Source organism: Mobula hypostoma, chromosome 15 (assembly GCF_963921235.1).
Source record: "Mobula hypostoma chromosome 15, sMobHyp1.1, whole genome shotgun sequence".
Lineage (NCBI taxonomy): Eukaryota > Metazoa > Chordata > Chondrichthyes > Myliobatiformes > Myliobatidae > Mobula > Mobula hypostoma.
In genome coordinates, this window is record NC_086111.1 from 68,539,852 (window position 1) to 68,556,625 (window position 16,774).

The 16,774-nt window shown below is 45.2% G+C and overlaps 1 protein-coding gene across 1 annotated transcript in view; it reads left to right on the forward strand.

The window, feature by feature from the left end:
• Window positions 1-16,774, forward strand: part of col7a1 (collagen, type VII, alpha 1) — a 366,380-nt gene that overhangs the window by 292,253 nt on the left and 57,353 nt on the right. The window contains exons 94-98 of the mRNA XM_063068334.1: window positions 6,650-6,694; window positions 8,366-8,425; window positions 11,467-11,511; window positions 13,603-13,638; window positions 15,134-15,169. Of these exons, the coding sequence (XP_062924404.1) occupies window positions 6,650-6,694; window positions 8,366-8,425; window positions 11,467-11,511; window positions 13,603-13,638; window positions 15,134-15,169 (222 nt within the window). The remainder of the gene's footprint in view (window positions 1-6,649; window positions 6,695-8,365; window positions 8,426-11,466; window positions 11,512-13,602; window positions 13,639-15,133; window positions 15,170-16,774) is intronic.

Genomic DNA, 16,774 nt, shown 5'->3' on the forward strand with positions numbered 1-16,774 from the left:
TGAACAAGGAGTCCCCAAAAAATAGTCCCTTCAGCTTCTTTTGAGGCAAAACAAACCCTGCACACCCCAGCACTGAATCCAAAATTCACTGGAAGCTTGGAGAGAAAATTCCTCAACACTGAACATACACTGAACTTCCCCTCCCTCCGTGCTTCCCTTGTCCATTCATTCCCCCCCCAACTAATCTCTCTCCCTGTACTTGTCCGTGGAAATGGCCTAAGTGCTACACCTTCCCATATACCTCCTCACTCACCTCCATTATGTAACCCAAACAGTCCTTCCAGGTGAGACAACACTTCACCTCCAAATCTGCTGGGATTTTGTGTCCGGTGCTCCTGATGCAACCTCCTCTACACTGGTGAGACCCATCATAAATTGGAGAACTGCGTTGTCAAACTCCTCTGTACCATCTGCCACAAGCAGAACATTCAGGTGGCTAAATATTTTAATTCTGATTCCTATTCCTGTTCCAACATGTCGATCCTTTGCCGCCTCTTGTGACAAGATGAGGGCACCCTCAGCTTAGAGGAGCAACGCCTTACATTACATCTGTGTTCCCTCCAATCTGATGACATGAATATCAATTTCTGCTTCCAGTGAACAAATCTACCCCCCCCCCACCTTGCCACTCTGACATTTTATTTCTTCTTACCAGCCTTTTACTTCTCCCAGGTCCCTTTCTCCTACTGTCCACTCTCCTCTCCTATCAGATTCTTCCTTCTCCAGCCCTTGACATTTCCCATCAACCTGGCCTCACCTATCACCTTCCAGCCAGTGTTACGTACCCCGTAACTGGGTTGCCAAACCAGCAGAAATGGACCACTTAGTTGGAGTCTGGTTAACAGAAGCTAATAAAGTTTTATTAAAGAAATGAGCAACACAGTATTCTAATCATAAGGATATAAATGCAACGGGTTAGCAATGATAAAACACACATGTACACAGAACTAGGATAATAGGAATTAATCAAGCTCTATCGCAGTCTAGGGGTAAAATGATCAGTCTCAAGTGACGCAGAGTTCAGTTCAGCTTAGTACAGTTCGCAGTAATCGCTGTTGTGCCGTTGGAGCAAGAGAGATATAATATGCAAATCTGATTCAGACAGACCTTTGTTCTTCGCAGTTAGCTTTCGGGCGAACCCTTTTAATGTCTTCAGTGGTCACCGACTGTGACCCCTCCGTTCCAGGTATGACCATTCTTCCGCGGTGAACCCGGCACCCAGGCAAGGGCGGACACACACACCAGGTTCCCGCCGATCGTACCTTTTCACCCTGTGCGTCTATGATCGGTTCCCGCGACCAGACCTCCAAACTCTCACCAACTTGTGGGGGCACACCACTTTTCCGGGGTCTTGTTATCTCATGATCTCGTGGTGTGTCTGCCCTTAGCGAACCTGTTCTTTTTATCCCCCTGCTGGGGTATCGCCTGTCCATCAAACTTCAAACAGTTCAGATTCAAAGCAACCGGTCTGTCAATACTCAGACTGGTGTCTCTTTTCGTTAATCTCTCTCCTCTCTCATTAACATTTTGAACGTTTCTCCATTTGTCTCCCTTATCTCTCTCATCAGCATCAATCTTCTGATAACTTGGTTTGTCGTCACACCCCTATCCTTCAAAGGATTTTTACCGGGATAAAAATTATAGGCATGAATACATTATTAGATACACACTAATATACAGGGTCATCAGCTATTCAGCTAATACAGATAACTTTAAGTTGTCAACATCTTGACATACAGTCAGCAATCACATTTTCCGTTCCTTTTATATATGTTATTTTAATATCCTCTAAGACCAAGCTCCAACTTAGCAAACTTCATAGTGGCCAAAAACACTAATGGGTTGTGATCAGTGTAACTTCTCAGTGGTTTCCGTCCCGGACAAATATAACAAGGGTCATCCCGCACAAACCGCATTCTTTTGCAGGAGCTTAGTAAGAGGGAGGGTAATATCCGCAAAGTTTTTGCAAAACTTCCGATAGTCCCCCACCATCTCCAAAAACCTTCTCAGGGCTCTCTTGTCTGTCGGGGTGGGGACTTCAGAGATAACCCGCACCTTAGCCTGCATTGGAGCCAGCTGCTCCTGTCCTACCACAAATCCCATATAAGTGACCTTTGCGTGGCCGAATTCACTTTTTGCGAGGTTCACTGTCAGGCTGGCTTCAAACAGCCGTTTAAACAGTTCCTCTACTGCCACAATGTGCCCCTCCCACATGTCACTCCAGACCACTAAATCGCCAATATACGCTTCTGCGTTCTTTAGCCCTTTTGTCACTGAATTAATCATCCTACAGGAGTGTTGCTTACTAGGCTGACCTGATGTGACAACAACACCATGTACCGGCTCTTTGCATCACCTCGGGACAACCGGACATCCGTGTGCGTGCCGGTTAGTTAGCTTTGTCGGCAGCTTGCTTTGTTCGGGGATTAAGTGAGAGAACTCATCAGCAAAGTTGGCCAAAACCATAGAGTTCTCCCATCTGGTCGGCACCATACTTATCTTTTCGAAATGGGTTTTCCCCTTATCAGGTGGCACCCTAGCCTCATTAATTTTCGTGATAACACCGACTAGGTCTGCTCACCTATCGTGGCAAGCTGTTAGCATATCAATAGCCTGTAACTGTGTTAGCTCACGTCTACAATAGTCAATAGCATCCTTCCTCCTATGTGGCCAGTAAGACTCCTTCATGATTCTATCGACTGTTTTCCTCACCCCAAAATGTCCACCGAGGGGTATCTTGTGGGCCAGGTTAAAAATCTCACCCCCATAAATTTTCGGCCCTATCACCCCCCATTCCTCATCTGCAGGCATGGTACTTGGTCTCCATTTCCTCCTTAGTACTCCCTCCTTCACATAATAGCCCACTGGCCCCCTTTTTAATTCTGCTTCGGAAAGAGCTGTCTCCGTCAAAACCATCAGCTCCTCGTCTCGTTCCTGTGCCTGTACAAAATCCTTCCTTGCTAATGATAAATCTACCTCAACTCCCTCACTTCCTTCTGTTTCACTACACTCCTTCTTTTCACTTTCTAACCCCTCCTGGTACAAGGCTGGTAAAAATGTCTCCGCTAAATCTACATTCGCTTCGGCAGCCTTTCTGGACATGCGCCGAGTCACTGCGCAAACGGGATAAACCTGTGAGTCCATGGGTGGGGCCTCAATGCTGGCAGGCTGGCTTGTCAACTTTACTGCTGGGTACACCTCTCCGCCGGCGAGGTCATTACCGAGTAAGACCTCCACGTCTTCCATCAGTAGTTCGGGCTTCACCCCGATCGTGACCAGTCCGGAGACCAAGTCGCTTTTTAGGTGTATCTGGTGCAAAGGTACTGCTTCAGTCCCTTTCCCAATGCCGTTTATCACACTGGCCTCCCCAGTCTCGGTCTCTGAACTAAAGTCTAAAACACTCCTTAAGATCAATGACTGACAAGCTCCAGTGTCTCTCCAGATCAGCCACTGGAACCGGGTTTGACCCCTCCTTCACTGACACCAATCCAGCCGAGCTAAACCTCTCGCGCCCTTCCTGAACTCTATCAGACCTCTTCTCCCCTAGCGGTTTGTTTACCAGCTCAATACAGCCAGTCGAAACCGTCGTTTTTCCTTTCCCCATCTCCTTCTTTGGGGCAAAGCACCTGGACGCAAAGTGACCGGCTTTCCCATAATTATAGCATACGACCCCAGGAGACTTCCTACCAAACTGCTCCCGGTCTTCCTTATCCTTCTCACTAGTCCCTGGCTTACTTTCTGACTTTTCTGGCGGACTCTCTCTGCCCTCTTGACTACCCTTCTGGTAGCTTTTACTTGGGGTAAACTTCGCTTTGTGCGTTAACTCGTATTCATCCGCTAACTTAGCAGTTGCAGCTAAGGTTTCTGCCTCTCTCTCATCTAGATAGGGCCTCATACCTTTAGGGACACAACCTTTAAACTGCTCAATCAGTATTATCTGTAGCAGTCTGTCATAATCCCCATCGACCCCTTTTGATGCGCACCAACGCTCACAATACATCTGCATCTCACGGGCAAACTCTAAATACGTGCGGCCCCACTGCTTCCTCACATTCCGGAACCTCTGCCGGTATGCCTCTGGGACCAACTCATAAATCCTGAGTATCGCCTCTTTCACCACATCATACCTCTGGGCATCTTCTGCGGACAAGGCCGAGTAAGCTTGCTGGGCTTTTCCTTTGAGTACGCTCTGAAGCAAAACAGCCCACTTATCCCTCGGCCAGTCCTGACTTGCAGCAACTTTTTCAAAATGGAGAAAGTACTGATCAACATCGGCCTCCTCAAATGGGGGAACCAGCCTAACCTCCTAGGTCACCCAGAACCCTCCACCTTGGTTCGGCATTTGGCCCCTATCTAGTGCCATCCTTAACTTCTCAAGCTCGAACTCCCTTTCCTTCTCTCTCTCTTCGCATTCTAACTGCCTCTCCCTCTCTTCTCGCTCCAGCTGTTTTACCCAGAACTCATGCTCGAGTCTCAATTTTTCCATCTGCAGCTGTACTGCTTCTCCACCAGGTTTGCCCATAGATACCACCTGTAGCTCCCCTTGGGGAAACACACCTTTAGATACACAATGCTCTATGATAGCTCTGTGCATCTCCACTCTCCTCATTGTCGACTTCCCCTTAAAAAGATTCAACAGTTTGGTCACAGTTGCCAATTCTGATTTCCTGGCATTCTCTAATGCCCCCAAGGTTGGCGCCTTTAGAAATTCCTCAATCTCTATTTCTGCTGTTTGCCCTTTCTTTCTTTCGGGAATTTTAACCCAATCAATTTACCCAGTCCCAAATTTGGCATTCAAAATCGCAGACGAGATCCCCACTTATCTTACGTAATTGCCAAACCAGCAGAAATGAACCACTTAGTTGGAGTCTGGTTAACAGAAACTAATAAAGTTTTATTAAAGAAATGAGCAACACAGTATTCTAATCGTAAGGATATAAATGCAACAGGTTAGTAATGATAAAACACACATGTACACAGAAGTAGGATAATAGGAATCAAACAAGCTCTATCGCGGTCTAGGGGTAAAATGATCAGTCTCAAGTGACGCAGAGTTCAGTTCAGCTGAGTACAGTTCGCAGCAATTGCTGTTGTGCCGTTGGAGAGAGAGAGCAAATGTAAATTTCGATTCAAACAGACCTTTGTTCTTCGCAGTTAGCTTTCAGGTGAACCCTTTTAATGTCTTTTGTGGTCACCGACTGTGACCCCTCCGTTCCGGATACGACCGTTCTTCCGCGGTGAACCCGGCACCCAGGCAAGGGCAGACACACACACCAGGTTCCCGCCGATCGTACCTTTTCACCCTGTGCGTCTATGGTCGGTTCCCGCGACCAGACCTCCAAACTCTCACCAACTTGTTGGGGCACACCGCTTTTCCAGGGTCTCATTATCTCGTGATCTCGTGGTGTGTCTACCCTTAGCGAACCTGTTCTTTTTATCCCCTTGCTGGGGTATCGCCTGTCCATCAAACTTCAAACAGTTCAGATTCAAAGCAACCGGTCTGTCAATACTCAGACTGGTGTCTCTTTTCGTTATCTCTCTCTCCTCTCTCATTAACATTTTGAACGTTTCTCCATTTGTCTCCCTTATCTCTCTCATCAGCATCAATCTTCTGATAACTTGGTTTGTCGACACACCAGCCTCTTTCCCCTCCTCCACCATTTTATTCTGGCTTCTCCCCCTTCTTTCTCAATCCTGAAGAGGGCCCTTGGTCCGAAACATTGACTGTTTACTCTTTTTCATAAATGCTGCCTGGCCTACTGAGTTCCTCCAGCATTTTGTGTGTGTTGCTTTGGATTTCCAGCACCTCATGTTTGCAAAGAGTAGAAGTTCCTTTTCTCTGCTGCCCCTTGCTTTCCACACCCAACCCTTCCATGTCTGATACCACTGATTCCCTCTTCCTTCACTTTCTCCCCACTAATTGCCGGCTACATCAGTGGTATTCAGCAGACACTGGCTGGCTTAAAGTGCTCAGGTTTAGACAAGAAGACCACAAGACAAGATTTGGGCATCTTCTCCTTGGCCTGGTGTTACTGAACACCTTCATTTGTATCAGAACATATTGACAACCCTTAATTGGATCCCAGCAACTGCCTGTAACCCAGAATTTCTGTGATTGCAGTATAGGAATTTCATCAGCCACCATCAATGGTCTCCAGTAGGATTGGGATGAACCAGTAGGAGTGATCAAAGTCAGAACATCGTATTGTGGGAAAGTTTGGCTCTGTAATTGAAAGGATTTGTTGATATACATATGTATTTTGTCATCTTCTGAATGGCCAGAGGATTGGAACAACCATAAAAGGAGGATGAATTGGCGATGGGAAGATCAATATTAGCACAGTAGTGTAGCGGTTAGCACAACACTATTACAGTGCTAGCGACCCGGGTTCAAATCTGCAGCAGTCTCTGAATTTGTCCGTACTCTCTATGACCACTTGTGTTTCCTCCGGGTGCTCTAGTTTCCTCCCATATTCCAAAGACAAGACGTCCGAGTTTGTAAGCTAATTGGTCACACAGGGCTCGTCGGGCCAGAAGGACATTCTACCATGCTGTATGCCTAGATAAAAATGAAGGAGTAACCACTGGATTATAACTGACATGTGAATTTGCCGGCGTGGATTTACTGAAAACTTTCATTCTGTTGTAGTCAATTTCTGGACGTCCTGGAGAACCTGGACTAAAAGGAGAAAAGGTAACTAGAATTGAATTGAATTGACTTTATTTCTTATATCCTTCACATACATGAGAAGTAAGAATCTTTATGTTACATCTCCGTCTACATGTGCAATGTGCAATCATAGTAATTTATAAATAGAACAGTCAATGTAACATAGAAATACACTCAAATCAGTCTGATGGCCTGGTGGAAGAAGCTGTCCCAGAGCCTGTTGGTCCTGGCTTTTATGCTGCGGTACCGTTTCCCAGATGGTAGCAGCTGGAATAGATTGTGGTTGGGGTGACTCGGGTCCCCAGTGATCCTTCGGGCCCTTTTTCACACCTGTCTTTGTAAATGTCCTGACTAGTGGGAGGTTCACAACTACAGATGTGCTGGGCTGTCCACACCACTCTCTGCAGTCCTGCGATTGAGGGAAGTACAGTTCCCATACCAGGCAGTGATGCAGCCAGTCAGGATGCTTTCAATTGTGACCCCGTAGAAAATTCTTAGGATTTGGGGGCCCATACCGAACTTCTTCAACCGTCTGAGGTGAAAGAGGTGCTGTTGTGCCTTTTTCACCACACAGCTGGTGTGTACAGACCAGGTGAGGACCTCAGTGATGTGCATGCCGAGGAGCTAGACATTTTAATGCACAGAGAATATAATATTTTACAAAGAACTAACAAAAGAACAGGACATTGAACAACTGGCCTCTTCAAATGTAAGCCAAGACAATGCCAGAGAGTGGCGACTCTTTGTGTGCAGCTCCCATTGCACTGCAAGACAACACTTTTCACAACATTTCTCAGTGGTCATAGACGTGTTGCTGTTTATGCTCCAAATGAGCCTACTAACCTTCCTCATTGTTTGACAGTTCTGTTCTCAGCCAATGTTGTACCTCACTGTTTGGTTGTTCTCTCTCTCCTTGCCTTTCAACCCCAGTATAAAATAATATATTTTCAATTTAATGGTTACTTATAGAGGTATATAAAATCATGAGGGGCTTCTTCCAGAGTTGGAGAAATGAGAAAAAAAAGGGTAACACGGTAGCGTAATGGTTCACACAACACTTTACAGTACAGGTGACCTAGGTTCAATTCCCGCTTCTGCCTGTAAGGAGTTTGAACGTTCCCCCATGACCGCGTGGGATTTCTCCCACAGTCAAAAGATGTACCAGTTATTAGGTTAATTGGTCATTGTAAATTTTCCCGTGATTGGGGGGGCGGGGGTGGTTGCTGAGCACTGTGACCTGAATATCCGGAAGCACCAATTCTGTGCTGTATGACAATAAATAAATAAAGATGTGTAAGGTGAGAGGAGAGAGCTTTAGTTGGAACCTGGGAACTTTTTTCACCCTGAGGGAGTCCCAGTTAAGGAATGACCTGCAAAAGGAAGTGTTGACATTATTGTTATTGGACAGTTGGAGAGGTAGATGGATGAGAAAGGTTTGGAGCACAGGTTCCCAATCTAGGGTCCACGGATTCCTTGCCTAATGGTATTAGTCCATAGCATAAAGAAGGTTGGGAGCCCCTGGATTAGAGAGATATGGACCAAATACAGGCAAAATGGACTAGCTTAGATGGGCACTGTGCTCAATGTTTACCAGTTGGACTGAAGGGCCTGTTTCTGTGCTGTAAGACTATACTTTTATTTTTTTCTTGTACATAGTTCTCGGCTGCATTTCTCAACTTGCATTGTTTAATTTAGGGAACATCTGGAGTTGTAATACCCGGAGCCTCAGGACAGAGAGGTCTGAAGGGTGAAGTGGTAAGTTGGTTCATTTTGTTATGAGTACCATACCATTCATACTGTAACCAAGAACCACCTGGATTTCAAAGCTATAATCACAAAATTCTGGTGGAACCCAGCAGGTCAAGCAGCATCTATGGAAATGAATAAAATGTCAACATTTAGGGCCAAGACTCTGAATAAGACTGCATGGAGGTTAGCATAATGCTATTACAGCACCCATCTCCTGGGTTTAATTCCACCACTCCCTGTAAAGAGTTTGTATGTTCTCCCTGTGACCACGTGGGTTTCCTCTGCATGCTCCAGTTCCCTCCCACATTCCAAAGACGTGCGGGTTAGTAGGCTAATTGTTCACATGGATGCCATTGGGCGGCACGGGCTCGTTGGCCCAGGAGGGCCTGTTACTGTGCCTTATCTCAGAATAAATATACGATAAAAGTGTACAGAATTTTGGAGGAAGAACATGTGGCAGTATGCATAGAGCCTGATCTCATTGTAGGAAGAACACACTTGCCCAAAAGTTCACTGGAATAATGCCAGGTGGATGAGGGGGGGTCCCAGGTTAAGAGATTGAGTAGAATTAGCCTGCAGCCTCAAGCGTTAAGAAGATTGCCTTCTGAGTTTCAGAGTCAAAGTTTTTAGAGGGCTTGAGAGTCCAGGAATAAAACATGAGTAGAAGGCAGGCCTTGAAAGAAGTTGATTAGAACAAGTCTCTTTACTTAGTTGCAAAGCTCAGGGACTCCCTGCCCAAGTCCTTGACAAAGCTCAGGGACTCCATGCCCAAGTCCTTGACAAAACTCAGGGACTCCCTGCCTAAGTCTTTGACAAAGCTCAGGGACTCCCTGCCCAAGTCCTTGACATAACTCTGGGATACTGTGATCCTCTCCAAGCTGATCGCCAAACTTCGCCAGCTTGGTATCAGCTCATTCCTCTGCAATTGGACGTTGGAATTTCTGACTAACAGATCCCAATCAGTTAAGTTAGACAACCTCTCCTCCTCCACTCTCACCCTGAGCACCGGCATGCCTCAAGGCTGTGTGCTGAGCCCTCTTCTGTACTCCCTTTTCACCTATGACTGTGTTCCTGTACATGGTTCTAACTCCATAATCAAGTTCGCAGACGACACCATGGTGGTTGGTCTGATCAGAGGGGATGATGAGACAGCCTACAGGGATGGGATCCAGCACCTGGCCACGTGGTGTGCCGACAACAACCTGGCCCTTAACACCCAGAAGACCAAGGAGATCATTGTGAACTTCAGGCATGCTAGGAGCCACACTCTCGTCCCCATCTACATCAACGGAGCTGTAGTGGAGCGTGTATCAAGCTTCAAATTCCTTGGGGTCCACATTTCCGAGGATCTCACCTGGTCCTTGAACTCCTCCATCCTGATCAAGAAGGTGCAACAGCACCTTTGCTTCCTGCGGAGCATTGAGAAAGCTCACCTCTGTCCCAGGATACTGACGGACTTTTACTGCTGTACCATTGAGAGCATACTCACCAACTGCATCTCAGTGTGGTATGGCAATTGTCCTGTATCGGACTGCAAAGCACTCTCCAGTGTGTGGTGAAAACTGCCCAGTGGATTATCGGCACCCAATTGCCCATTGAGAACATCTATCATAAACGCTGCCTGGGCAGGGTGAAAAGCATTATCAAGGATGCATCTCACCCTAACTGTGGACTTGTTACTCTCCTCCCATCCGGTAGGCGCTACAGGAGCTTCCGCTCCCGCACCAGCAGGCACAGGAAGAGCTTCTTCCCTGAGGCTGTGACCCTGCTGAACCTCACATCACAGTGCTAAGCAGTATTGCACCCATGTTGTACTGTCTCAGTACTTTTATATTTGTGTGCTGTAGCACTTACTTTTTATTTGCAGTTATTTTGTAAATAACACTATTCTTTGCATATCTGGTTAGATGCTAACTGCATTTCATTGGCTTTGTTTCTGTACTTGGCACAATGACAATAAAGTTGAATCTAATCTAATCTAATTCCCTGCCCAAGTCCTTGACAAAGATCAGGGACTCCCTGCCCAAGTTCTTGAGTATTTTCCATGTCAAAGTTGAAAGGTTTTCAGTTTCTTAAACAAACCAGTGACATATAGGGTTTGGATGGAAGATGCTCATGGATCTGCCATGTTGCTACTGAATACATGAGGAAGATTAAGGGACTCAATGACTTCCTCTTGCTCCTGTTTCATATATTTATTATGTACAGTATTTCATGGGAGGACGTTGTTAAGATTAATTAGTTCCATGGACATTAATAAGTACCGTAAAATAGAATGACTAGATTTTTGTGTTTTCAATTATAACAAGGTGTTCCAAGATAAATTTAGGTCAATAGGGGACAGTATCACTTACTTTAGTGGAGACAGACTTGCTACCACACACAAACTGCTGGAGGAACTCAGTAGATCAGGCAGCGTCTATGGGGAGAAATAAACAGTCAATGTTTCTGGCTGAGACCCTTCATCAGGACTGGAAAAGAAGAGGGAAGAAGCCAGAATAAGAAGATGGGGGAGGGGAGGGGAAGGAGTTGGTGAAATATGGTGGCTGAGACCAGGTAAGGAGGAAGGTGGGTGGGTGGGGAAGCAGGATGAAGTAAGAAACTGGGAGATGATAGGTGAAAGAGGTAAAGGAGAGTGGACAATGGGAGAAATGGAAGGAGGAGGGGAACCAAAGGGGGGTGATGGGCAGCTGAGGAGAAGTGGTGAGAGAGTAAGCAGAATGGGGAATGGAAAAAGAGAGAAAGGAGAGGGGGAAGAAATTACCAGAAGTTATGCAAATTAATACCATCAGTTTGGAGATGACCCAGATGGAATATGAGGTGTTGATCCTCCAACCTGAGTGTTGCCTCACCGTGGCAGTACAGGAAGCCATAGACTCGCATGTCTGAATGGGAAGTCAAATTGAAATGGGTGGCCACCAGGAAATTAGTCCTGTTCTAGTTTCTTAGACATGAAGATTCTCTTATCGTTTGAGGTGCAACTGCAAAAGGCTTGTGATGTTAACACAAGTGAGATTAATGAACGTTTTAATTTATTTTCCCTCCAGGGTATGAAAGGTGACCAAGGTCCAGCAGGCCCAAGGGGACAGAAGGTACAGAATCAAAGATCTGAGTGTGCGACGTAAAAAGCCGCAGTGCATAACTTTGGAATCCTTTTCATCTAAATAGATTAAAAATCAGGAAGAGCTTGTCAGCAAGTATAAAGTAAAGGAATCTTCCAGCAGCAAAACTAATCCAAAATCAAAACCAAAAACTCTGCCACTTGCCTGCGACTGTACAAACTGTTATACTTGTGTGATACGCCCACAGCTTCAATAATTGCTCCTAAAGTCAAATCCTTTATTCAATCCTTTATTAGCAATGAGTAAAGATACAGTTAAGCATTGCTGAGTGTTATGTCAGTGGTCAGCAAAAGATACAATCTCCGCCTGTCCCAAGCTAAAATCTGCCCTGAAATAAGCAGGAAAACGTAACTTATTCTTTTCGCTTTTACCATACCATAATACACGCACAACACAGAATACAAAGCGGATAGAGAACAGATACATGGTTCCTGTAAATCTCTTTCACTTGCGATAGTAGTTCAGTGGACGATATGTTTCTGCAGCCAGTTATATGACCAGCCGATATATATTTTCCCTTTGTTGAAACCAGTAGGACAGAAAGTAGTTGGATATTACCACCAGTGGTTGAATTATCCTTCGAGAGGGCATTGGTCCCACTAGAACCCTACCTGTCTTCTTCTTCTTACTACCATCACAATCAAGGGGTGGTACACAAGCCTGAAGGCACACATTCAACCTTTTTGGAACAGATTATTACCTCCACCGTCAGGATTCTGAGCGGACAGTGAACCCATGAACACTACCCCACTATTTTTGGTCTCTTTGGCACTTAATTTATACAAATAAGCAGAGCAAAAGGTGTGTGTGTGTGTGGTTCCTTAAGATTGTTAAAGCCAGAGGAGGCAGTGGAGATAAACTCCCACTACCCCTATTAAATGCTCCCTGTAATGTGCATCACCAATAACCTCTGACAAGCAAGTCCAGCTCCTGACCTTCATGTGCGGCTTAGCTCCTAAGCCCGGCAGAACCATTTCTACTGACAGGACAAGGGGCAAAGTCGGGTTACTGGCACCTTAAATCCAGTTGCTTCAGGCAGATGGGCTCATCAGCTGTGGTTGGCAGCTCATCTAGGAGAAGGAAAACTGTGATCTCAAATCTCTTCTGCCTTGTGGTTATACCCTCTCACGGGGAAGGCTTATATATGCATACACACCTATTACGATGTACTGCTACCGCAAAACCACACATTTCACAGTGGCTTAAGGGATGGGCAGGTGAGGTGATAGCTGGCAAATGACCTGCTATTAGTCACCATGGTCAGCATGGGCTGGTTGGGCCAAAGGGCCTATATCTGTATCTGTGCTGTATTGTTCGATAACTATGACTATAAACGCTGCTTGTTTCTGGCCAGATTTGGCCTTGCATCAAGAGGTGCTAAACCAAGATGGGTTCTGGGAGGGGTGCACTTGTTCACAGCCTGGGCAGTAAGGGTGAGATTTTCAGGATCACCATCAGGTTTATTATCACTGACATATGTCACAAAATTTATTGTTTTGTGCAGCAGGGCAGTGTAACACATAAAAAATTTCTACATGTTACAAAAGTATAAAAAATAAATAGCACAAAAAGAGAGAAAAGTAGCATTCATGGGACATTAAGAAATCTGACTGTGAGGGGAAGAAACTGTTCCCAAATTACTGAGTGTGTATTCTCAGCCTCCTGTACCTCATTCCTTGATGGTAGAAATGAAGAGGCATGTTCTAGGTCCTGAAGGTCTTCAATGGTGGATGCCACCTTCTTGAGGCCACACCTTTTGAAGATGTCCTTGATGGTGGGGAGAGAAAACCCACTACCCCAACCTTATTAATGTTTCTGCCTCCAATGCTCTGCCCCCAACTTCTAATTAATGCTAAACTTCTCACTGGGGCTTTGGATGTCCAGTTCTTCCTGGCCAAATGCTGAAGGATATTTCTCTACCTTAAAGACGTTTATAGAGTCCAATGGTCTGTTAATGGCTATCTTATCACACTCATCCTCTGTTGGATTAAACTGGAGAATCTTCGTTTTCTTTCACTGTTGATTACGGTGAAGATTTAAACCTGTTTTCTCTCATTCAAGGGTGGACAAGGTGAACCTGGAGAGCCTGGACAGGATGTGAGTAATCAATGGATTTACCTAGTTTGCTGTCTTCATTGTGAATAAGAATTGCTAAGTGATAAGTAGTTATTTTAAAGACAAGAATTTCTTTAGGAAGAGAACGGTACATGTACACGTTTTTTAAAAAAACACACTTGGACAGTGTGCTCTATTAGATCAATTGCAAGAACGTGGCTAGTGTGATTGTGGCCAATCGGTTGGGCCTCCCAGGCATGGAGGGCTGTCTTTTGTTCGTGGGTTTCTGAGTACATATGTTTTCGTCTTGGCAGGCCTGGTTTGTTGCTTCCACTCTGAGTTACTCAGTGTGTACTGGTACTAACATGACTCAGTAAAAACTTTTAATCGTACTACGCTGTTGTTCTTGCCCTGCGCATACCTAATAGGCAGGTACAGAAATAAGAAGGGATGGAAAGCTATGACCCAAAAACAAGCAAATGGGATTAGCATAGATATCTGACTTGGATAGGATGAACAGGTTGGGCAGAAGGACTTGTTTCCATGCCATGTGGTACTGAATCTCTGAGAGTAGAGACATGGCCCGTACTCAATCGCACTGATAGCTCTGGAGAGTATTGATTACCAGTTGTAGTTGCCTCTACATGTTCCTTTTCAAAGATTAATAAAACCAAATGTGAGGAGTTCTGATACTGTTGCGTGCAATTGGAGTTAATTGATATGTTGATCCATGTGCCTATCTAAGAGTCTCATGGGGACATTTAAGAGACTTAGGCAGCAGGCACATGGGTGACAGAAAAATGGAGGGCTATGTGGAAGGGAACGTTAGATTGATCTTAGTCTAAGTTAAAAGGTTAGTACAACATAGTGGGCTGAAGGACCTGTACTGTACTGTCATGTTCCAATGTCTGTTCGACGATATGCTCCAAAACAACTAGATGTTTCAGTCCAGTCATCAGAGATATCAAAATGACAACGATTCTGTGTTAACTCTGAGCTCAGACTCACTGCTGTACTCTGGTCCAGAGCAGTCCTGTACTATCAGAATTGTTGCTTTGGGCGAGACTTTAAGTACAGATCTCATCTTTCCTCTGATGGTCTACTCTAATCTATACCTGTCATCGTTTTATAAACTTCTGTCAGGCCTCTCCTCAGCCTACAACACTCCAGGGGAAACAGTCCAACTTTTTGCAAAGAAGTAGTCTAATTGTGAAAGAGCTTTCACTAGCTTTTTACTATTAAATAAAGTCAAAAGGAATCGGGGTAGGAGTAGTCCCCTCGGCCCTTCAATCCTACCCTGCCATTCAGCATGATCTACCTGAGGCCTCAGTTCAACCACGGTACCAATTTCACATAGCCCTCAATTCCCCAATCTTTTAAATATTTATCTCCCTCCACTTTAAAGTCCACAAGACTTAAATATTAATGACACGGTTCCACCTTTATGTGCCTGCAGGACACTTCACATGGGGTGCGGAGAGCCTATTGTTAAAATCATACTCCTTTCAATGTATTTTAATAACTATTTTTATTACAGGGTGCAAGAGGCTCATTTGGACTCAAAGGCAATAAGGTAAATGATGTCTATGCTTTGACTGCTTCAGTATTACTGACGGTAACCAGAAAGTGCCTGCCCACATTTCCACCGATATCAGGTCATTATTGTGGGAGTTTGCTGTGCATGAATATGGCTGCTTTAAGTTTTCCCTTGGTGGTAAAGGACTTTGGGATGGACTGAGGTCAGCAAAGGGGTGATAGAAATGTAAGTCTTGCTCCAGTGTGTGGGCATGTGGCCAAGTGGTTAAGGCATTGGACTAGCTACCTGAAGGTCATGAGTTCGAGCCCCAGCCGAGGGAACGTGTTGTGTCCTTGAGCAAGGCACTTAATCACACATTGCTCTGCGACGACACTGGTGCCAAGCTGTATGGGTCCTAATGCCCTTCCCTTGGACAACATCAGTGTCCTGGAGAGGGGAGACTTGCAGCATGGGCAACTGCTGGTCTTCCATACAACCTTGCCCAGGCCTGTACCCTGGAGAGTGAAGACTTTCCAGGCGCAGACCCATGGTCTTGCAAGATTAACGGATGGCTTGCTCCAGTATGGGAAGGGAGGTTCAGCATATCAGGACTGATTCAGCTGCAATTAGTGACTTAAAGAAACTCGAAAGTACGTAGGATATAAATCACCTTATGCTACCCTGAGATTAATTTTCTTGCAGGCATTCATAGTAGAACAAAGAAATCCAATAGAATCAATTAAAAACTACACACAAAGACTGGCAAATCAACCAATGTGCACACAACAAACTGTGCAAATACAAAGTAACCAAATAATAAACAAACAAGCAAATAAATAAATAAATATGCTGAGGGCGAGTTTTGGCGTGAGTCCATAGGTTGTTGAATCAGTTTAGTGTCAAGGTGAGTGAAGTTATCCATGCTGTTTTAGAAACCTGACAGCTGAAGGATGGTGTGGGACCTAAGGCTTCTGTACCTCCCTCCTGATGGCATAAGTGAGAGAAGATCATGTCCTCGCTGGTGGGCATACTTAATTCTGCTTATGATTGTCTGATGGTATCTACAGGGGCAAGAGAGCCTCATCCACAAGATATAGGAGCAAAATTAGGCCATTTGGCCCATCGAGTCTGCACCGCCATTTCATCATGGCAGATCCATTTCCCTCTCAGCCCTAGTCTCCTGCCTTCTCCCCATAGCCCTTCATGCCCTGACTAATCAAGAACCTATCTACCTCTACCTTAAATATACCCAATGACTTGGCCTCCATAGCCACCTGAAGCAACAAATTCCACAGATTCAACACTGTCTGGCTAAAGAAGTTTCTCCTCACCATTCTAAATGGACGTCCCCTCTATTCTGAGGCTTTGTCCCCTGGTTCTAGACTTCCCCTCCATAGGAAACATCCTCTCCACATCCACTCTATTGAGATCTTTCAACATTCTATAGGTTTCAATGAGATGCCCCCTCATTCTACTAAATTCCAGTGAGTACAGGCTGAGAGTCATCAAACACTCCTCATATGATAAGCCTTTCAATCCCAGAATCAATTTCGCCCACGGAATGCAAAATGAGAAATCCTGTTGAGAACAGTAACAGCATTCAAAGTACATTCATTATGGAAGTATGTATACCATATACAACCTTGAGATTAATTTTCTTGT